Source organism: Lytechinus pictus, chromosome 3 (genome assembly GCF_037042905.1).
Source record: "Lytechinus pictus isolate F3 Inbred chromosome 3, Lp3.0, whole genome shotgun sequence".
NCBI lineage: Eukaryota > Metazoa > Echinodermata > Echinoidea > Temnopleuroida > Toxopneustidae > Lytechinus > Lytechinus pictus.
In genome coordinates this window covers 60,960,388-60,984,518 of record NC_087247.1, presented here as the reverse complement: position 1 = coordinate 60,984,518, position 24,131 = coordinate 60,960,388, and the positions used below count along the sequence as shown (strand labels likewise).

Genomic DNA, 24,131 nt, shown 5'->3' with positions numbered 1-24,131 from the left:
TTGCAAAATAGTGCGCTATTTTACGAATTATCGCACTAATTCGTAGGTGTAGACGCACTCGGGATTATTTATTCACAGCGTCAGACCATAATGCATCGATGCCTCGCTCGAGCAGGAAACGCTCTTCTTGCGATGGTGGAGACGGGTATCTTGAATCTCGAGATTAATCGCGAAGAGGGCCGATCGGGCTAAAATCTCGAGATTGAGCAAACTCGGGATGGTGCAGCACCGCCTAATGTTAAAGGCGCCACTTTCAACATTGGTACATCGGTACATGTCATAGAGTTTAATCATCAACATAACCATATAGTTTCAATGATAACAAAAAGTTTGAAGGGAATAAATCAGCACAATTCTGAATACAGACATATTGTTTCATTGTAGGCCTACATCGTGATATCTCAAGACCATTTCAAATTTGAAAATGATGGCTGATATCTATGCTTCCTGGGATTAAGTTGAATCAACCTCTGTTATGGAATAGCCCATGTGAATAGCGTACATGTACAACCACATGTACACACTCATAATCCTCAAACTTGAGTTTATATAAATTGTTATGTTACTGTCCTACCTCGGCAAATACTGGCTGGTTACAGAGGCAAGGGTGAAGGTACATAAGGGAGAGTGGGTTTAGTTGGAACAAGTGATTTAGTTTTCTTATAAATATATTTATGCAAATCTACTCTCTAGTTGTTGCTATTACATGGAGCAACTGCCATCCACCATATCACATATAGACATCACACAAGCCTCTTGAGAGCTATGTTCATTTTTCACCTTTGAGTATTTTTCAAATTTTACAAATATTTTTTTTTTCATCTCAGAGAAGTTTGTACATAAAGTTGGCCAGTTTTTGTCTCACCTGCATAGCATAGTGAGACTATAGGCGCCACTTTTCCGACAATGGCAGCAGCGTCAACATCAAATCTTAACCGAAGGTCAAGTTTTTTAAATGAAAGCATAACTTATATGGACCTTGTTCATGAAACTTGGACATAAGGTTAATCAAGTATTACTGATTGACCTTGGTCATGTGACCTGAAACTCGCACAGGATGTTCAGTGATACTTGATTATTTTTATGTCCAAATTTTATGAATCAGATCTATAAACTTTCAAAGTTATAATAGTAATTAAACAAAAAAACCCAACTTGGCCAAAGTTCATTGACCCTAAATGACCTTTGACCTTGGTCATGTGACTTGAAACTGAGGCAGGATGTTCCGTAATATTTGATTACGGTACCCTTATGGCCAAGTTTCATGAACTAGGTCCATATACTTTCTAAGTTATGCTGTCATTTCAAAAACTTAACCTTCGGTTAAGATTTGATGTTGACGCCGCCGCCGTCGTCAAAGCGGCGCCTATCGTCTCACTCTTTTTTTGACCTTTTGTTAGTGTATGTCAGACCCCAAGTTGCTCAAAAAACGTGATTCCGTGTACAAAGTCAATGCAGATTGGGTTAAAAACACTATTTGCATTGACTCTATACACAATCACGTTTTTGAGCAATTTTAGGTCTTAACATGCACTTTCAAAATGTTGCATAATTTTGGAATCACGTACCTGGGCGTCACAAATTTGGTCTCAAAAGTTGTAAAAGGCTTGAAAGTAAGTCATTAAGTGGCGAGGTAAAAAAAATTATTGCGGTCGCATAGTGCCAAAATTCGTCAAGGGGTGGGGGGGTCAAATTGACCGCCTCCCACATTAAGTAAGAGTTACATATTAAATACAAAAACAGCATTTATACATCTTTTTATTGTTAAAAATGAATTTCTCGTCCAAAATAACTTAGAAATTGACACAAAAATCAATAAAATAACTTGTGCAGAAGCAGAGATATACAATTTTGACGAAAATGGGCTGGGGTCAACGACCTCTTTGCCCTAAACCATTTTTGGGCTGGCATCCCCTCATTGTTTGACCGATTTTTCCGAAAAAGGTGTCAAAATGGTCAGAAGCGCAAGCTGCGTCTTTGGAGATGGTCCTCTCTGTGATCTGAAACATCAACATTCTATAGCCCACCACAAGTGTAAACACAATAGATGGAGAAATAATGAAATGAGAGCAAGTTGAACAAAAACTTGAAATAAGGATGAACATACCTCATATTATTTGACCACTAGATGACCTGGGGAGCGTTTCATCAACGTATTTGTCTGACAAGTTGTCAGATCTGACATCTTTCCTTGATTCTGATTGGCTGAAAGGCCCTGTTACTATAGTAACTGTCGGATCAAATGGGACTTGTCGGATAAAACGTCCGACAAGTCCTTTCATGAAACGCGCCACTGATCATCCTCATAGACACATATGTAGTATTACCCAAGGGTCACATATATACCAAGTGTGAACATAATTGATGCAGAAATAAAGAAATGAGAGCAATTTGAACAAAAACTTTATCTTTTGACCCTTAGATTACCTTTGACCCTATCATCCTCAACAACACACAGGTGGTATTACCCAAGGATCATTTGAACCAATTGTGATGAAAATATATGCAGAAATAAAGAAATTAGAGCAAGTCGAACAAAAACTTTAAAAAAGGACATAACTCCTGGATGACCTTTTACCCCATCATCCTCATGGATACACATGTGGTATTACCCAAGGATCATACATGTATGTACCAAGTGAGAACATAATTGATGCAGAAATAAAGAAATAAGATCAAGTTTAACAAAACTTTACCTTTGACCCATCGTCATGAATTACACACATGTGGTATTACCCAAGGATCATATGTAACTGGTAAGAGTATAATGGATGCAGAAATAGAACAAGTGGAATGCCTCTGGCCGTCTCACCTGCATCACGCGATTCAATATAGCAGCAGTGCTGATTTTGAAAACTACTATAACTCGCACAAGATGTTCAGTGATACTTGGTTACTCTTATTTCCACGTTTTATGTACTAGACCAATACACTTATAGAGATATGATGGCAATTCAACAAATACCCCCAACGTGGCCAAAGTTCTTTGACCTTACATGACCTTTGACCTCGATCATGTGACCTGAAACTCGCACAGGATGTTCAGTGATACTTGATTACTATTATGTCCAAGTTTTATGAACTAGACCAACACACTTTCAAATTTATGGCTGTAATTCAACAAATACCCCAATTTGGCCAAAGTTCATTGACCCTAAATGACCTTTGACCTTGATCATGTGACCTGAAACTTGCACAGGATGTTCAGTAATACTTGATTACTATTATGTCCAAGTTTCATGAATCAGATCCATAAACTTTCAAAGTTATGATGGTAATTCAACAGATACCCCCAATTCGGCCAAAGTTCATTGACCCTAAATGACCTTTGACCTTGGTCATGTGACATGAAACTCAGGCAGGATGTTCAGTAATACTTGATTAACCTTATGGCCAAGTTTCATGAACTAGGTCCATATACTTTCTAAGTTATGCTGTCATTTCAAAAACTTAACCTCAGGTTAAGATTTGGTGTTGACGCCGCCGTCGCCGTCGGAAAAGCGGCGCCTATAGTCTCACTCTGCTATGCAGGTGAGACAAAAATGAGAGCAAATAATTCCTGGAATCCAATCGCAATTTGCTCCAGTTTATTACTGCTACACAAAATTTATTGTGTTACATATATAGAACTGTACAGAACATTATTGATAGCTTTTCTCTTACAACCAGAAATGCAAATCAAATTTGAGAAGTAAAATAAATCCCTTAAGTTGAAAAAAAGTAAAAACTTAAACATTTTTGTAACAGACCAACAATAAAAGTGGCAACTAGTTCTCTGCAGAACTTTGTTCAGGCGAGACCAAAAAAAAATGTGTGTGTGTGATATCTTTATCCCTTATGTGTACCACCAATATGATCATACAACTTTTGAAAAAAACTTTTTTAGAAAAAAACTGAATACTCCTTACTTTCTTATACGTCCAATTTAGAAGAAATTTCAGTATACTATTATTCATGTTTGATTTTTCTCTATTTATAGGGGGACTATAGGACTTGGGACCTAAGAAGTCTGTTTGACTTACTGTAGATGTTTTGCATATCCTAGTCTGAAATAATGCTTATAATTATGGGGATCATATGGTCATTTATTAAGAGAAATTAATTGCAAATAAATTTAGATAAAAAAAATATTAAGTACAGTCAACTCTGTGTAAGTCGAATCATCACACAAAGTTGAAGCAATGTTCTTATATAAGACATGTGTTATTCATCTTTCATAAATTTCTACTTTTTAAGGTGAGCAATTTCTATGGTCTCAAGAGATCTGACTCAGGCAGATAATCTTAAAGATTTGTGCAAGGTCTCTGAGTAATTGATGTACATCTACTCTAAATATAGAAACATTGACAATTTTTTCAACTGAAAGTCAGCTAACTTTTCAGGAGTCTGTATGATATTCAATGAGACTTGGAAATTCTGTTTTTATTTATAATGGTAAGATTTATCTAATTGATTTGACCCAGGTTACTTTCTTTACTGTACAATGCCTACTTAGCTTGTTGTACACAAGCAAATGGGAGGCTAACTGTCAAACAGTCATACCATTGCACACGTACCATCCTAACTGTACAGTCCATAATGTACCGTTGCATGGTCAGGAACAAGGTAACGTCACTGGAAAAAATAATGATTGAATGCATTGCGCTTTTATGTAAATGCAATACGTGTATGGCTCACTGACTTGAGGGATTTTGCTTTTCGCTTAAGACGATTCTTTCTTATTTTCATAGATTAACATAGGTATAAAATTGATTGTTTGTATTTTCGCTAATTTCCAAGGTAATGTACAATACAAATGCTCTTATTCGTGCAATGGTGAGACATTTTGCATTCGGTGAAAGAAAGAGACGCTCTATTCAACTTGGCTACGCCTCATCGAATAGAGCGTCTTTCACCTTATGTGAAATCTCGCACTATCGCATTCATGCCTATTCGCCATAGCTCCATGATTAAATAAAATACCCATGTATGGATAACTGACTGAAGTTGAATCTCTTTGGTCCACACAAAGCTGTTGACTAAGGATAAATTTGAGTTAGAAGAGGTAAATAACTGATATATTGGTCTGAAAAATTGCTTTGACAGTTTAGATAAATATTAAAATTTGGGAGGATGGACTTGTGCATCATTTCAATTATACAGTGTGAGTAAAAAAAAAACTTGACACCTCACAAATCCCAATTTAAGAAGAAAAAAAAACATGTCATGAACAAATAATCATTATATATGACTGGAAAGAGTATGTTCTCCCAAATAATTTGATACCATATTTATGTGGTATGTGTTAATGCTTGGATGATCAGGAGGTATTCTTTGCAGTGATGTAAATTTTTTGTTTGTGCGAAAGTAAGGCATGAATGCAATGAACAAACCCCAGATTTCAACGTCATAATCCTACATGAGTTACATGTAGTAAATATATTTGCAAATCCTTTTCAATTCAATTGAGAATTGATACGGTGAAAGAAAGAGACGCTCTATTCAACTTGGCTACGCCTCATCGAATAGAGCGTCTTTCACCTTATGTGAAATCTCGCACTATCGCATTCATGCCTATTCGCCATAGCTCCATGATTAAATAAAATACCCATGTATGGATAACTGACTGAAGTTGAATCTCTTTGGTCCACACAAAGCTGTTGACTAAGGATAAATTTGAGTTAGAAGAGGTAAATAACTGATATATTGGTCTGAAAAATTGCTTTGACAGTTTAGATAAATATTAAAATTTGGGAGGATGGACTTGTGCATCATTTCAATTATACAGTGTGAGTAAAAAAAAAACTTGACACCTCACAAATCCCAATTTAAGAAGAAAAAAAAAAAAAACATGAACAAATAATCATTATATATGACTGGAAAGAGTATGTTCTCCCAAATAATTTGATACCATATTTATGTGGTATGTGTTAATGCTTGGATGATCAGGAGGTATTCTTTGCAGTGATGTAAATTTTTTGTTTGTGCGAAAGTAAGGCATGAATGCAATGAACAAACCCCAGATTTCAACGTCATAATCCTACATGAGTTACATGTAGTAAATATATTTGCAAATCCTTTTCAATTCAATTGAGAATTGATACTAAAAAGTGTTTATTGAACAATTATAAGGTAAATTACTGAAAAAGTGTTTTGAAATGGTTTTTAATGCAACTTGCGGAGGATTATGACATCATTGACATCTGAATTCATTCATTGCAGTCATGCCTTACTTTGGCGCAAGTTAATATTTACATCACTGCAAAGAATACCTCCTGATCATCCAAGCGGTAACACATAACACATAAATATGGTATCAAGTCATATATTATGAGCATACGTTTATGACATTTTTTTCTTTAAATGGGGATTTGTGAGGTGTCAAGTTTTTTTTTACTCACCCGGAATAGTTAGCCTACACAACACAACTACAGGTACAATCACCAACATAATTATCTCTAATTGTCACTCAGCTTTTAAACGTGAATTTTATCTTTTAATTATTCAACATATCAATTTCAATTTGAGAAACAATAAGGCTTTTCATGATATAATCAATGGGAAGCTAGCTGTGTTTTTAAATAATATTCTAAGAGATGAAGAGGTTGTGGGGAAACCAATTGCCACATGGCTCCCTAAATTTGATATTTTACAAAAAAAATGATACCATTTTTGTCTGCTACAAAGCCATAAATCAGAAAATTTTACATGGCAATTTTTTGACACCATTATTTTAATCTGTATTTGTTTGACAAATCATTACAAGGTAGCACAATAGAAATGTATTCATATTTTTCATTTTAAAAACAGTTAAATATGTAATCTCAGTAATTTTTTTTTGGGGGGGGGTAAAAGAAGTTAACCCTTACACTTTACATCAGTCAGTCTTAATGGCAATTTTACACGCAAATTTTCAAGAGACAATAAAATATGAAGGGTTTTAAGAAATATTAAATACACAGTATGAAGCAAATGTAGCTTGTCTTGTGCAAGCACATAACTTTCAAAATCAAAATACAAAAGGGAAGAAAAACTAAGAAAAGCATTTCTACTTAGGGGAAAACACAACAGTTTGAAAATAATTAATAGTCTGTTAATCTTGCTGTAGAAGTCATTTTAAGATAACAAATGTAGTATATTGAGCAGCAATACAATGCCCATTTGTAGTAAGATGACTTGACCTACCACTACCAGTCTTATACAAAACATTTTTTAAAGTGTTCATGTGGGTTATTTAATGAAGTGAATAAGCTAACATCATCAAAATTTGGAAGGAGGGTGTGTTTTGCACTTGCCCCTGGTGTCAGATGTTGGAAAAAGTGTAATTTTAGCACTTGCATTGGGCACCGTCTTCCTAAATAACATCATTACCAACTGTGAATGTGATACCACATAATCACACTAAATCTGCATTAATTTAAATTCTGATCGAAAAAAAAAACCTAGGAAGGGCAAAATATTGAACATAAACAATGGCTCAACCCCCCCCCCCAACTCTTTGTCTGATTAGAAAGTTACGTCACTACTGCATTCATATGATGCAGACACCAAAGTACTTTTCTGCATATCTTCTTGCTGTAGTGCAGTAGAACAAGATATGCTTAGAATTTGTTTCATCTGAGACATATGAATTGTGGAAATGTTGCAATGTACATATGATATCAGGTTAGGTTGTACTTTTGATGTTTGGTCCTTGGAGCATCTCAAAACTGACCACGGAATCATCAACATCACCTAGGTCAGGAGACTCACACTTCCTTCCATCAATTCATGTCAGGTACGTACACATAAAGCTACGTTCATGGAAAGTCTATATTTCAGTTGACAAGCTGAAGCAATGCTTGAACAGGATCTCCTTTGTTTTCCCTCAGACTTCTTTCTGCTTCAGATCTTGAGATTTCCATTTCATGGATCTGGTCATAAAACAAACAAGAAAGCAAGATGGTTGTATGAGAAAAACCAACAGAATATAGAATAAATTTTGGGGAAGAGAAGTAGAAGTAAACAATGAAGATATGAAAAGGATGGAAAATGAGGAAGGATATAAGAATAGGGAAACCTATGAATATCTAGACGATTTGAATGCTAAGTATTTTACATATTCACCTTCCAAATTACAGTTATAATATGAATTTTCTGATCTAGGGAGAATACAGGACAGAGTAAAACCATTGCATATTACAACTTATATCTAATCATGTTATAGTGAAATTTAAAGTTCACAATATCAGATGATCACACTCCAGCAGGATCACAGATCAGCTAACCAATGCAGAAGAAAAGATCTTGCCACAATTTTCATATTTGACTTGTCAAATTTGGTAATAATCAAGAGAGCGTTTCATCAACAATTTGCGCCAAGAGTTGTCAGATCTAACAACTTTCCTTGATTTTGATTAGCAAAACCAAAGTTACTATGGTAACTCAGATATTACATTCTTCATCCAACAGAGGAGACGAGTCTATGACATGCTCCCCTAGTGATAATATTGATATGATTTGACATAGTGGGAGGTTTGAATTAATGCCTCAAAACTTAAACATGTATGGAAAGCTTCAGTTGAGTATTGTAATTAGGGTCGAAAACTAAGAACTTGTAGAATTTTTATTCTACGCCCGTCCTAGACGGGACGTATTATGGTATCACGCTGGTGTCCGGCCGTCTGTCCGTTAACTTTTCCTTGTTAACGCGATAACTTCTGTTGTTTGACCTAACCTAAGCTCATATAATTTGGTGTGTATGATACAAGCATAGATCCCAGGATGCCTATCGATTTTGAGGTCAAAGGTCAATGTCACAGTGACATATTTTCATCTTACCCTTCTGCAGTCCTAGTAAACGCGATAACTTTAGTTTAACTTAACCTAGGCTCATATAATTTGGTGTGTATGATATTATCATGGATCCCAGGAAGCCTATTGATTTTAAGGTCAAAGGTCAAGGTCACATTGACATGTTTATATCTTGCCCTTCTGAAGTCCTTGTAAACGCGATAGAACTTTAGTTTAACTTAACCTAGGCTCATACGTATAATTCGGTGTTTATGTTACTAGCATGGATCCCAGGAAGCCTATTGATTTTGAGGTCAGAAGGTCAAAGGTGAAGTCGCCACTTCTACTTTTCTTGCTTGACCAAGAACTCCATTTTCCACGTTACAGGCGGGCGTATTATGTGCTCACCTTAGTGACACTCTTGTTATACATATCAAAATAAGGAAAACTCAAAAATTATTTCAATGTGTACATGTACTTACTATTAGGTCAACATCCGCTTTCTTTATTGTCACCTTGGCCAGTTCCTTTTCTCTGGTTGAAAAATAAAATACAACATTGGATCAAGACAATGGATGAAAAATATAAATTATTTACAAGTATATAATCAAGATCTTTTGGCATACCACTTCACACATTTGTGAATAAGTGATTGCTTAAATATCAAACACTTGCTTGGGAATGTATGCATAAAACCTACACAATTTACTGCTTGGAAAGTTAGGTCATATAAGCGTATTGAGTGTTGCACTTGAAAACTATGAAGCTTTCTTTTAGGTAGAACAGAAAAAGCATTTGCTGTTCTTTATGCATTCGACCCACTGTCTAGTCAAAGTTAGGATTTTCAATGATCTTTCAGAGTTTCAGAGTAGATGTATTTATTGTTCATGAAGAATATTCAACTTCAGTGACAGACATCAGACAAAACAGCACATAGACAGTGTATTATTGCTCAAGCCTGAAGGATCCATAGTCTATACAGGCAGACGAATGCAATATCTGCACCCCCCCAAAAAAAAAAAAAAAGAGAGACACTCATTTTCTATGTTAAAATAGGCAGATTTTGCCCTTGCAGAACACATGAATAATCAAAGGACAAGTCCACCCCAACAAAAAAGTTGATTTGAATAACAAGAAAAATCCAATAAGCATAGCACTGAAAATAGAAATATAAAATAAAATTCCATGTTATTTCATAATAGTCACAAAAATTCATAACAGCAACCTAAAGTTTGTTTCTCTCCATGCAATACTACCATCTTTATACAAATAAATGTATTATTACAACTTCCACAAAATGTATTAATCTTAAATTGTATCATTGACTGCTAAAGTGATTTGACTGCCAAAGAGATTTTTCCACTAAAGGGATTATAACCAAGGATGGTGGACTGACCATTGGCTAGTCAGGCATCCTTGCACAGTATGCTACGATTAAGTGTCATACATGTTTGCTTCATCTTCTTTATTTTGGTATTAATACAAAGAAGTCAATGGCATGTAGATGACTATGATCGAAAACTCCCTAATGCTTAATGTTTTTATGTATTATGATACCACATCAAACATGTTCGCTGCATCAAGTGCAACCAACATAACATTTCTTAACTTACCTTTCAGCCTTTTCTACTTCCTTTGTTCTGTCACCACTCAATGCTGCAATGGCCTATGTAAGAAAGTAAAGAAATAAATCAAATTAATTATTGATAATAAAATCTATGTAAAAGTGATTGCCGATTTCCTTAACGCTAAAAGAGCCAGGTTATTTGGACCCATCTCACAGCCGGGGGGGGGGGGGGGGGGGATTAAAGAAACAATTTTAAGAAAAAAAAAAAAAAAAATACATAAGAAAAAATTGCTATACCAAATTTTTTTGAAATTACATTTGATCATGATCGTACAAAGAGTCTGTGTCAGCAGTTTTGACTTTTGAGGCAGTATGATAGTCGATTAGAGCAAATGTTTTATTTCATGAATAAATTAGCATAATTAATTTATAAATGAAGAAGTGGAATGCCTCTGGCTGTCTCACCTGCATCACGCGATTCAATATAGCAGCAGTGCTGACTTTGAAAACTACTATGAAATAATTATTCACAAAAAACACCATTCATATAATGATACAATACTACATTCAAAGTCATTCATTGACATTTGACCTTGATCATGTGACCTAATACTTGTCAGTGATACAAGTTATGATGGCAATTCAACAAATACCCCCAATTTGGCCAAAGTTCATTGACCCTAAATGACCTTTGACCTTAATCATGTGACGTGAAACTCAAACAGGATGTTCAGTAATACTTGATTAACCTTCTGTTTAAGTTTCATGAACTAGGTCCATATATTTTCTAAGTTATGATGACATTTCAAAAATGTTAACCTTACGATAAGATTTTGATGTTGATTCCCCCAACATGGTCTAAGTTCATTGACCCTAAATGACCTTTGACCTTGGTCCTGTGACCTGAAACTCAGGCAGAATGTTCAGTAATACTTGATTATTGTTATGGCCAAGTTTCATGAACTAGGTCCATATACTTTCTAAGTTATGCTGTCATTTCAAAAACTTAACCTTAGGTTAAGATTTGGTGTTGACGCCGCCGCCGCCGGAAAAGCGGCGCCTATAGTCTCACTCTGCTATGCAGGTGAGACAAAAATGTAATATTATTTCTATAAAATTGACCATACAACCTTGTAGATCATATCGCTCACTACCACTTTGTACATTTTCGCGGTGCTAACGTGATCAAAGGCCGAGATCCCGGGGGGGGGGGGGGCATAAGTGGACGATATTTTGGCACTTTATTCTAGGCCTAAGGCTAAGCCCACTCAAGGGTTCATTACCATCCTGCCTGTGAGGAATCTACAGGTAAGACTATGGTATGCCAATACTGTACACAGCACACAATTCAAAAAATCATATCACTTTTGTGACCAAAAATACTAATTTCAATACAGTTGCAATTTATCTTTCATTAGTAACTTGGGAGTAATTTTTGTATTCACCAGAGCGCTCGAAAACTTGAATTTTGGGCATATTTTTTGTGTACACCCTCTATTGGTGGAAAGTAATATGGCAAGACAATTGTCATTTTCCAATCTTTATTTTTAATATAGAAAAAATACTAATCAAATTTACTTAAGAGCCAAGTTATATGATGAATAGCTAGCTGTAATGGAAACTGACAGTGTCAAAAATCAAGCATTTGTCCCAAAGAAAAAGAGAAAATAAGCCAAACATTGCCAACCTTATTTCACCACACAGGGAGTAATAGAGAACAAGGTTATAACCTAACCCAGGGAGCTCCGGCCCGCTTCGTGGGCCGGAGCCCAGGAGTCGACCGTGCAAAACGAGGGAGACACTGGGGTAGATTGGGGTCTCAATAGTAATCTTAATAAAATGTGGAAACAGAAATTATGCACTTACCACGATTATATGGATGAAGGTCTATCGTGACACGCAAATCCTGACATCGAGGCACAGACTGGAACCTCAAAAAAACGAAAAGTTCTGTCGCGATACCTCTCCTTCTTTCAAAATTCAAAACAGAATGGCCGATCGAGACCGAGGCTATATTTTGTTTTTTATTGAGGTTCCAGTCTGTGCCTCGATGTAAGGATTTGTGTGTCACGATAGACCTATATTTCACTGATACAACGTTGACGAGGCCAACGACCTACGATGTGAAGATATTTATGGAACGCCGGCGTTTTCATATTAACGGAGTTCAAAGTATGGGGAAAACACAAATTTTAAGTAAACTTAAGAACTCTTCTTAAACTTAAGAACTCTACACCTCTGTGAAATTTAGTGATTATTTGCCTATCCCTGTTCAAGTTTTATCATTTTTGCATATTAATTAGGCAATTTTCCCATTCGTTATGTACAAATGAGTATTCAATTACTACCTCATTTGCATATTATTGTATGTATGCTCACAAGAACAACATATATGAATCAAAATTACAAACACTACATCTCTGTGAAATTTTGTGATTAATTGCCCATCCACTTTCAATTAAGCCATTTTTGCATATTAATTAGCTGGACTGTGTTGTGTTTTCCCCATTTTTTGAACTCTGTTAATAATATGAAAACAAAAAGTAGTTTGGACCCAATTTTTCAGGTACTTGTTGGTGGTTAACATGTTAGGTGCCCCAAGAAAAAGCAACCTCTATACTTCATCAAGTTTTAAAATAGGTAGCTTTAAAAATGGCAAAAAACACAATTTTGCCATTTTGGCCACTTTTTGGCAGAAAATCTGCCTTTTTTCAAAATTTGAATTGGCTGTATCTCGGCAACCCCTGGTCCAATTTTGATGATCTTGGTGTCATTTTACACGTGCTTCAAAGCTTATTCCAGTTAAACTATTTAAAACTAGATTTACACCCTTTCAATTTTTGGGATGGCATCCCTACAAGTAACCCAGGCAGTTTCCTGACATCTGGGCACAGACTGGAACCTCAAAAAAACGAAAAGTTCTCTCCTTCTACCCCAGTCTCGATCGGCCATTTTGTTACAATTCATAACAAAAATGGCCGATCGAGACGGGGGTAGAAGGAGAGAACTTTTCGTTTTTTGTGGTTCCAGTCTGAGCCCAGATATGTCAGGAAACTGCCACTCGTTAGACCTTCATCCATATAATCGTGGTAAGTGCATAATTTCTGTTTTCACAATTCATTTGGAGAAATATTTAGACCATAAATCACCCTAGTCCCGTGAGTATGGTCAAATACACGGTAAGCTCCTGGGCTCCCGCCCGCACAGCGGGCGGGAGTTCACTGGGTTACCCTACAAGTTGTATTAACATGTAATATGGCAGTGAGTCCAAACTTCGCGCGTGTCCATACATGTACAGTACTTCGTGGACGGTCATTATCTAAAAAACTAGCCAATATCCTTAAAATCTGACATCATCAACGTGAAAAGCGACCTAAAGTTACCCTATGGTGTATGTTTCTTTAGAATGAGTTCAGTATTCCTGAAAATATTGGCAAAAGATCGGCAAATTTTTCACCGTTAGCGCCCGTTTTGAAGAAATCTGATATTCTCAACAAGAATCACAATATCACAATTTTGCAAGCAGAAATCATCAAAAATGTGAGTTAAATGTGGTACTAACCAATTCTATAGCATTTTGCCCTCAATCTGATATAAATATTTCACTTTTTGAGCTTGAGTTTATGTTTAAGTGTCCACAAAAACTTTGGTCCACGAAGTTAGGTCACACTTTTTCTGAACGGTTTTCCAGCACAGTGCGCATTTCGCCGATCGGAATAGAATTTTGAGATCGCGATACCGGCGAATCCCCTTGACCTACTTTACGTTTTCGTCCATGATTTCATAGTTTACGATCTTGCCGTCAATGTGGTAACTATTTCTTGAATTGGTTTTGTATAAATTATGAATATTTTTTGAAAAAATTTAAGCCTGATGAATATTTTTGAAAAGTGCGCGAAGTTTGGTCTTTGGACACCCCATCATACGACAATCTTTTCCAACACAAAAATAATTATATGGGACTGAGAAAAACTTACATTGCTCATATCTTGCCCCGAGATAACATTTTCTTCCGCATAGTCTGTAACTTTCTCTAAATCTGCAGCAATAAGTGCATGTTCTTTAGCTTTAGGGGCTGCATTTGCTGCATTCTTATCCACTTCTTCCGACTCCATTTCTCTTTTCCCCTCTGTCAAGTTTGAGTTTAGTCGCAATCACAAGCCCGGCGTCGGCAAGTCAATACCAGTTAATACGTCACACGTGATGATCATTCGTGATTATTCAAGGATAATTTTAGCATATTATGTATAGCTCCATCTTGCGTTTTGATCATTATAGGGAAAAGTGTTGGTTGGTTGGTGTTTATTTTAACGGCGTTTGCATTCTAAAAGAATATTTACGCCTTTTTTTATTATACGTGTATACATCTTTTTCTCGATTACAAAAAATAAAAAGATTCCTTCATTTTTCTTTATATGAAAAAAAAGTGGAAAGAGCACAAGTTGCAAAAACAAAAATAAGGCTAAAACCAACGAAAAATAAGACTTACTAAGGAACTGAAATTAATGCTATACCGGTATGCTTTATTTTTCGGCCTAAACATTGCCTCATTTGGCATCAGAGTATCAATACATAACTTATACATAAACATTAATTCAGGACCTAATTTCATATTGATTCTCTCTTCTTTTTCTTGAACAGCTGCATCTAGTGGTTGTTAAGCAGAAGAATGTATTCTCCCCTTATTATGCAATACTACCAACAACAAAAAACAGCCCCGAGGTCTCAATAGTACATCATCAGAGGTATTTAAAGGGGAAGTTTACCCTAACGAAAATGTTGTAAAATGTTGTAAAAATAGTAGAAAAAAAAACAATTTTCAAAAATATTTGTGAAGGTTTGAGGAAAATCTATCAGATTAATATACTGAAGGTAAACATTTAAACTTTTTTAATGAGAAAATGACATGTCATTGATTTGTTTACCAAACGATATGAGGGAAAGCTGCTGGCATATGACGTCACAAATAATAAAATACAAATTCTAATAACTTTTTTTTACTCTTTGATGGATTTTCCTCACTGGTTCGCCAATATTTTTTTATCATTTTGCTATCACCATCATGGAATAGCTTAATTGTTATTAGATTCTTGATCATGTTAAAAAATGTAATTCCAGAGAATTTTTTCTTTCCTAAAGTGTGGTGAAGCGTCATTGTTATGCTGGGAATTTTTTTTCTGGAATGGGGTCCACGGTTTCTCGCATCTAATGGCACAGTCACTTACAGCGAGTCGAAAACCCCAAAACAGCCGTTTTAACATTTTTTTGTACCAGCTACATAATTTATAGGTGGTTTGAATAAAAATGAATAAAACCGCAGTTTTCTATTAGCCGCCACAGCCGCCGAAGGGGGAAATGTGACTGTGCCATCACGAAAGGAATTGAACCCATAGTAAGCAAGTAGGCCTAGGCCTATGATAACAATATAAAAACATGGGAAAAGAGAAACACTAATGGTTCACTAACATTTGTGATTCAGGAGATGAATGCAAAATTGTGATTGTGACGACGACGACGACGATGATGATGATGATGTTGATGGTGGTGGTGTTGATGGTCAGTGGGGTACGCGGGGGGTTACAGATGTTCAAACCCCTCCCTTAATTTTTTTATGATACCCAGCCCCTCCCTCATAAAAAAATGTTGAAGACCTTTTAGTTTTTTGCTTGTCAATTTGTTGGGGGTACGAAACGACCTAAAATTTGTGGTGCCCTCCCCCCTTTGGAAGCACTGAAAAGATGACCTTCTTTACGCAAGAAAATGCCTTCTCACAAACGTGTAATGAGCCCCTTTCATCGGAAAAGGACACGTTTTAGGTGTTACCAAGTGCCAAATTTTACCCCAAAAAATTCCCACTCACGAACGTGTTCTGTGTCCCTTTCACCTGAGAAGGACCCGTTTTATGTCTGAGCGAGTGCTCCCTTGCCTTCTTGTAAGTGCCCTTTTTTCGAATCAGTGCCCCCTTTACCCACGGAAAGTGCCCCTCACGAACATGTCCTGTGCCCCTTTCACCTGATAAGGATCCGATTTATGCCGTTAGCAAGTGCCCTAGCTTTTGAGATTTTATAGGTGCCCTTTTTCTTATGAGTGCCCCTTTTTACCCAAGAAAAGTGTCCCTCACGAACGTGTTCTGTGCCCCTCTGCCTTCTCATAGGTGCCTGTTCTTCATATCAGATAAGTTGTCCTGAAAAACTTTTCTCGTGCCCGATGAGCGCCCGGTTTCTTTATTTTTCGCCGTTCAATGAATGAAAACACTTTGTCTAAAAATAATCTTAAAATACGTGCCTTAAGTTTCATGAGTCATGTGAGTGGCGAATATTTTTTTTTAAATTTAACTGCAGATTTTCACAAAATCCACCAAAAGTATGCACAAAATCCATCAATTTCACTTAACAAAATGCAAAAGCGTTTCAGTGATAAGCTCGGTCGCTTCGCTCCCTCGTTTTTGATTTTTTTTCCAAAAAGTTTACGCATGCTGCCCCACCCCAGCAAAAAATTTCTGCATGTTAAAGATAATGCCCTTTCGAAAGAAAAGGTGCTCTTTTTCCCTGTGCCCCCCCCTCTCAACTTCGCTCCGCCGCCCTTCGATGGTTATGATGATAACTATGATGGCCACGGTGATGATGATGATTATAATGATGATGATGGTGATGAAGTTTATGATGATGACGACGATGATGATGGTGGTGCTGACGATCACTGGTGTACATAATGGGGGGGGGGGGTGATGATGATGATGATGATAATGATTGTGATAATGATGATGATGATGGTGATGATAATGATGATGATGATGGTGATGATGATGATGATGATGATAATAATGATGATGATGGTGATGATGATGATGATGATGATAATGATGATAAAGATGATGATGATAATATACGACTACGATGACGACGATGATGATGATTTTTACGTGAGCTTGTTTATGTTTTTCTTCACTTTATCTAAAGGCGACCGCACACTTTACGATTGGTCTGCGACCCAACGTCAGAATAATGTAGTAGAATTTGATGCTAATAATGAGACTTGGAATATCTTACTGTGTAATGTTCTAAATCATCGTACGAATACCTACGTTTAAATCTGTGACTATGCTATCATCCTTCTTAAAATAAAAGCGAAATTAATATCTAGTCGTAATGACGTCATAGCAGTCGTACGATTGGCTACGATTTGAAACTAATTTGGCATTTACTCCAAAATAAAGGCTTGCAATTTTTCAAAATGGCTGTATTAGTATTCTTTCAATTAATTTTAACCTCAAATAAAATGATATGTTCCTTTCACATTTTCAGAAAATGAACAAAATGCAATTTGTTCCAAAATCGGATCGCGAACAGGCGTAAAGTGTGCGGTGGCCTTAACACATATTCTTTAATGTTTGTAAATAATATGCTGTAGATTTATGTATATGGACTCCTTTGAAATCCAGCTTTGCTGAAAGGTTTATCCACCCTAATATGACGGGAAATAAAAATTATGATTATGCAGATATATACTTTTTTAAAGTTGTTATTTATTGAATTCATTCAACACATCAATACAATATCGTTTTTTTCTGAGTAGCATAATACACATAAAATATATTCGAGTAACATAATACAATTAAGATATACATGGTTGTTTTATCATTCATTTGACCTGATCAAAAGAAATATATGCATGTATACATAAGTTAACATCGTTAATAATAGTCTATATTTTATATTATACTGATTTGTAATATGAAACTCATATGGTGTACTACCTTGTATTGAATGAATTAGATTAAGTAAAATGTAAACCCGAAGGACTGAAAACCCCACACCAAACACCCAAACATCAATAAGCAAAACACAATAAGAAAAGATAATGATGAAGACGATACATCCAAGGCCTCATAATAGTCCTAGTATCATAACTATCAATGCTATTCTTAGGTCACCCATTCAATTTTCATTCATACCTAAGCAAGATTTGGATTTGAATCCACACAAATTTAAAATCAATTGATTGAATTCGAATCTGTATATAATTATCACAGCCGTTCAATTGCTAATCGAATCGAGCACTTAACAGGTTTTAGATAGATAGATAGATAGATAGATAAATGGTTTATTAATAAAAATCAAGACATCATCGCGGCTAAGGCCGAATTGCGATGTTTTCACAAGGTAATACATGAAAAGACACAAAAAATATTCAGACAATAACAAAGATAATTACAAAATGAATAATACGGATAAAGTATGGTATTGAAACTACTTGTGTTGCGGAATTCTAGAAAGGAAAGAGATGGGGAGGAGGAGAGGCAGATAGAGAGAGAGGGGGTGGAAAGGGATAGAGAGAAAGAGAGGGGAGTGAAGGGAAGGAGTGGAGCAGAAAGTCAGAAGAAAAGAAGGTACAAACATTATGAAAGAGGTAAAAACATGAAGTTGTAAGGCTGCAAAATTTTACGTTAGAATAAACAAAGTTAGAAGAATTTGAAAGTAAAATATTATCCTTAACACATATTGGTATAGTGGTCCAGATTATCATTTACCGGTATATACTTCTTGTACATTAAGAACACGTGTCATAAGGGAAAAAAGCAGAAGTACATGTATTTACAATTCAAAGAAAGAGAGGAAGAGAGATGGATAAAGAAAGAGAGGGAGAAATATGGATAGAGAAAGACAAACAACAGGAAGAGAGGAGTTGCAAGGAAGGGAAAGGAATACAACACAGAGATCATACGAGTTCATCAATTACATTGAAATAAAAGTGTCAAATTTAAGAGTTATGGATTTATATCCGCACATGTATATATGCGCAAGAAGGATTACCTTTCAAAATTTGTTCAATTCTTGTGTAATACAATAATACCTGATTTTCAAAGATCATGTATTTTTAAATGATATTTGATTATATATAAATTGGCTAATTCTATAAGTATGTCAAACATAATATTTATATCATCTGCAATACTTAAAAACATAATGATTGTATACAAGTGGCGAAAATAATTGACTAATGTTCATAATTGCGAGTAAAAATAGAGTACATATTATACAAATAATGTGACATACTAATAATAAAAAATTAGGAAAAAAAATCAATTGACAAGAGCAGCAGACAGAGAAGTACCATACTATAGATGTGGGTTAATTATTAAGTCATGATTGGCAATTCAGGAGGTCGATCAAGTATGGGATGGGACTGTTCCGAAATCTATTAGTTCTACATTTTAACTGTTCTCTTGTGTTTGATTTGCGCAAAGTTCTGGTGTTCTTAGGAGGGGGTATAAGTTAAGATACCCTCTCATTTGAAATCAGTCTTTCGGCAAAAGTCAAACACAGTGCCTTTCTTCTGTCTGCCAGAGAGGGGAGGTCCAATACATTCAGAGCAGAATCATATGACTGGAAATTGGGTCCCAAGATTATTTTGAGGGATCTTTTCTGCACCCTCTCTAGACGACTCACTTGTTGTTTAGTTAGTCCTCCATTCCACACTGGGGTCTGAGGAAACCCATGTAGATAGTACAAAGGTCCTCAGTTGGCAATCCGTGTCCTTTTAGGATCCTTATAATATGTATCCTTCCATTGGCACGTTTTATCATGATGTCAACATGATCATTCCACTTCAAATCACTACGAATATGAACCCCCAATAATTTGACAGACACAGATTGCTTGAATGGCTGGCCGTGTATTGCTAGTAATGCTGGTTCAGGTGGCTTTTTCATAAAGCACACCTGCATACTTTCACATTTGGCAGGATTTAGAGACATTCCATTAGATGTGGACCATTCAGCAAAATTGTGCAATGTCGTTTCCAAGACATCTGGTTGATCTCCTGCAAATCTTGTGTCAACCACGGTCACATCATCAACATATTTCCAATATGCATTATCACTGTCATGTAGGGCATTATTGATAACGATTAGGAACACAATGGGTCCAAGTTTAGTTCCTTGAGGTACTCCTGCATTAAGGGTCACTCACTCTGACTAAACACCCCTGTACCGAACACACTGAGTCCGTTCTGCAAGAAAATCGGCTATCCAGCGGATCAGTGTGGGTTTGATACCAAGTGAGATCATCTTTTGAATGGCAACCGTGTGATCTATGCGGTCAAAAGCCTTGCGGAAGTCTGTCATCACCAGAGTAGACACTGCTTTACCCTTTTCTGCATGATGGAAGAGGTAGTGCAGCATATCTACTAAACAGTGTGTCGTTGATAACCCCTTTATATTACCAAATTGCTTACTGTCGAGTTCCTTTCCAATTGCTTGCATCAGCCATCTCGACACAAAACCTTCAAACACCTTAGCGAACGTGTCGGTCAAGGAGATTGGACGAAGCTTGTCGATAGTAGCAGGGGATGTTTTAGGTACAGCGACAACTACAGCTCTCTTCCACAGCTTTGGAACGGCACCTTCAGCGAGTGAGGTGTTGAAGATATGGGCCAAGGGGATACTGAGTTCACACGAAAATTCTCTGATGATCCGAGAAGGCATCATGTCGGGGCCAGCAGCTTTACCAATCTTCACCTTCTTCAGCTGCTGGAAGACATGCCAAGGTTGGATGCTAGGTGGTGGAGAGGGATCAGGTAAGTATGCAGGTAGGTTCCCAACATTCAATGCCGGAACATCTTCAGACACAGACCTGAAAAAGTTATTGATCCTGTTTGCTATTGCGGGGATGTCATCCTTATCGACACCAGGAACAGTGATAAAAGTATTACTATTCTTCATATTAGTCATGATTTTGATTTCTTTATACCACTCCGCGGGATTTGCTTTCTTATGCTTCCTGACACGATCATTGTAATACTCATGTTTTGCTTTTCGTATTTCCCTTTTGACACAATTTGCAAGCTTCCTTGCCATTTCCCGATTATTATTATCATTGAATGCAGCTTGTCTGTCCTTAATCAAGGATTTAATGTAAGGGGTAATCCATTTCTTGTCACGACAGTGCATTCTAATGGTCTTCGTTGGTAAGAAATTGTCAATTTGGGAATTCAATATGGTGTAGAAAGATTCTGTCTGTTCATCTGATGAAGTCCCAGTGATAACTGAACTCCAATCATAGTTAGTGATCCAGGACCCAAAACGTCTCATATCGGAATCTCTCAGTGGCCTTGTTGTTCGTTTCAAAGTAGAATTTTTTAAACGAGTAGGGGCAACGGGTGACCAGGTTACTGTATTGTGATCACTTGCTCCCAAAGGACAGCATATCAGTGGCCGATGGTAAAGATCAGAGAAGTTAGTCACAATTTTGTCTAGGATCCGATTCTCTCTTGTCGGCGAATCGACGACCTGTTTGAAATTGGTATTAGCAAGCAGGGTTGTTAGATCAAGTTGATTAAAGTCCCCCATGACTTGCGATCAATTTTTAATTATTCATGATGTTTTCATAATTATCAAACAAGCATTCTAGGTAGTGCCAACAGTCTATGAGACGCCGATTGTACCAATATTATATAGAACAATTATTTGTTATATAATCATTATTTATTGAATAATAACAATTATTTATATATAATTTACATTTTATTTGTAAATAATTACTCTTATATAAAATAACATTTCTAATTATTTATATATAATTCCAAGTCATACTTCATTATTTGTAAATGATAATAGTTCGACATTCCATTATTTATAAGTACTGATTATTTGTTTTTCATTATTTATAAATAAAGGAATGTCGAACTATTATTATTTACAAATAATGAAGTATGACTTGGAATTATATATAAATAATTAGAAATGTTATTTTATATAATAGTAATTATTTACAAATAAAATGTAAATTATATATAAATAATTTTTATTATTTAATAAATAATGATTATATAACGAATAATTGTTCTATATTATATTGGTACAATCGGCGCCTCATAGGTCTCTATTGGTTGAGGGTTTCACTATTGATGTTTAATTTATTTGATAGTAGGCCTACTTGAATGTCTATTTTAGATTGATTGTATGAGTCGCCCTACTTCTGTTAAATATTCATGGAGTAGAGATTGACTTAATTCTATGGTGACATTCATCACTTCGTCGATCGTTCGTCATCGCTGCGCACATTTCGCTTCCATTATTTTGCTCTTTGTTTTGACCCAGAATATTGTGTGTCGCCAGGGAGCAGTATAGTGCCAGGAAGCCAACGGCTATACGTGACTTGCAAGGCTCATCAACTGTTGGCATAGCAGATACGAATTTTTCCATTAACAATTCACCAAAAAACTTTCAGATTTTGGTTTTCTTTTAAATTAAATTTAAATTTAAATAAATTTAAAAGTTTTAAGCAATAGGCCTCCTATTTTGTTCGCCATAATTATTTATGTACACCTACTCGAATTAACTAAGATTGGCGGAAGAATTCCCAACGAGAACAATGAGCGCTTTCAATATCATCAACTCCATCTGGGTATGCATTGTATGCATAGCTGGTCTACCTGGTAATTTAATTATTATCTTGGTGTTTGGAAAGAAGCTCAAAAAGATATCAACAGATGTTTTGATTATGGCACTTGCTTTTACTGAATTAATATCATGTTTGATGTACTTTAGCCAACTTGTGTGGCTGCTTCGCCCTGATCTTCGAAATGATACTTTTTGTGCAGTTATGTGGACTTCTGCGAGGATGTTGGCATTCATGGCGGCTCAGATCACTCTTTTAATCGCACTTGACCGATACTTTGCAATCTGTCGTCCCCGAGCATGGAACAATTCAAAATTTCGAGCCACTATAGCGTCTATTCTTTCTTTTATCTTCAGCGTGACCGGGAATATTCAATACGCAGTCTTTACTCGGGCTGAAACAAGTGGTTCTAATGTTGCGTGCACGTTCCTCGGTCCTCGTTGGCTCGAGATTACCGGCAATGTTTCTGTAAACATGATTATACCTCTATGTGTAATCTGTTTATGGTGCTATGCAAATATTTGGATAGTAATGAGACGACAGGCCCGTGTTATGGCAGCAAACATGATAAACAACACAGATTTACCAACTATCCAAGGCGTAAGTAACATGGATCACAGTACTTACTCTGGGGAGATCTCGGCAGCTCCTATAAATACAGAACATACATCTCAAAGGAATGGTTTAGGAGTCAGATCACCTCCAATGATACCACTGGAGCAATCACAATTATCGGTTCCTTCGAAGCATCACCAATCGCATATCGGGAATAAAAACACAGCTACCACACGAAATGTCCACAGATCGATAGAAACACCTGAAATAAATCAGGTGAAGTGCATAAACAATTGTTCTGAAGAAGGTAGGGTACAGGAATGTCAAAAGGAAGGAGAACAATCAGGACCAGCCAAAGAGGACCTACACCAGTTGTCAATTCCTCGTCAACATCACCACCATGCCGAAATAAATCAGTGCTGTTCTTCAAGTTCTAAATCAGACACGGAACCTCGTCAAAACATTGCTCTCTCCACCAAGAAACAGAGAAAAGGAGAGAAGAATAAGCATGCTGTGATGACTAAAATGTTACTATTTGTTACTTTGATCTACATGACTACTGTGTTCCCATCCATTGTTCTTGAGAACCTACCAAAAGACATGTTCACTAACATTCAAGAAACGACTGCTGGAGAATGGGGCGTGTACTCAGGATATTCCTTGCGTAGTGTTAACTATGCTGTTAACTTCTTCATTTATGTAGCCATTAACAAACGTTTCAAGCAAAGCTGTTTCAACCTTTTCAAGAGAAAGGTCAGGGTTAACTGAACATAATCTATAGAGTATTACATTACGCACCTCTATGTATTTCTACTCTTTCATGTCTATTGCTATCTAAAGCAGATATGAACGTAGAC

The 24,131-nt window shown here is 36.3% G+C and overlaps 1 protein-coding gene across 1 annotated transcript; it reads right to left on the bottom strand.

The window, feature by feature from the left end:
• Positions 1-6,453: 6,453 nt before the first annotated feature.
• LOC129256863 (huntingtin-interacting protein K-like) lies at positions 6,454-14,516 on the bottom strand. Its single transcript, XM_054895062.2, has 4 exons — positions 14,296-14,516; positions 10,365-10,417; positions 9,234-9,285; positions 6,454-7,892 (listed from the first exon to the last, which is right to left on the bottom strand). Exons 1-4 carry the CDS (start codon positions 14,431-14,433, stop codon positions 7,797-7,799), a joined length of 339 nt encoding a protein of 112 aa, XP_054751037.1. The 5' UTR covers positions 14,434-14,516; the 3' UTR covers positions 6,454-7,796.
• Positions 14,517-24,131: the final 9,615 nt, after the last annotated feature.

Bases quoted from the DNA above. Each gene is read 5' to 3' on its own strand.
- LOC129256863 (XM_054895062.2), bottom strand. From the start codon at position 14,433: ATGGAGTCGGAAGAAGTGGATAAGAATGCAGCAAATGCAGCCCCTAAA. The intron at 10,418-14,295 runs GTAAGTTTTTCT...TTTCTTACATAG, and splicing joins CGGGGCAAGATATGAGCAAT to GCCATTGCAGCATTGAGTGG. The intron at 7,893-9,233 runs GTAAGTACATGT...TTTTATGACCAG, and splicing joins AAGCGGATGTTGACCTAATA to ATCCATGAAATGGAAATCTC.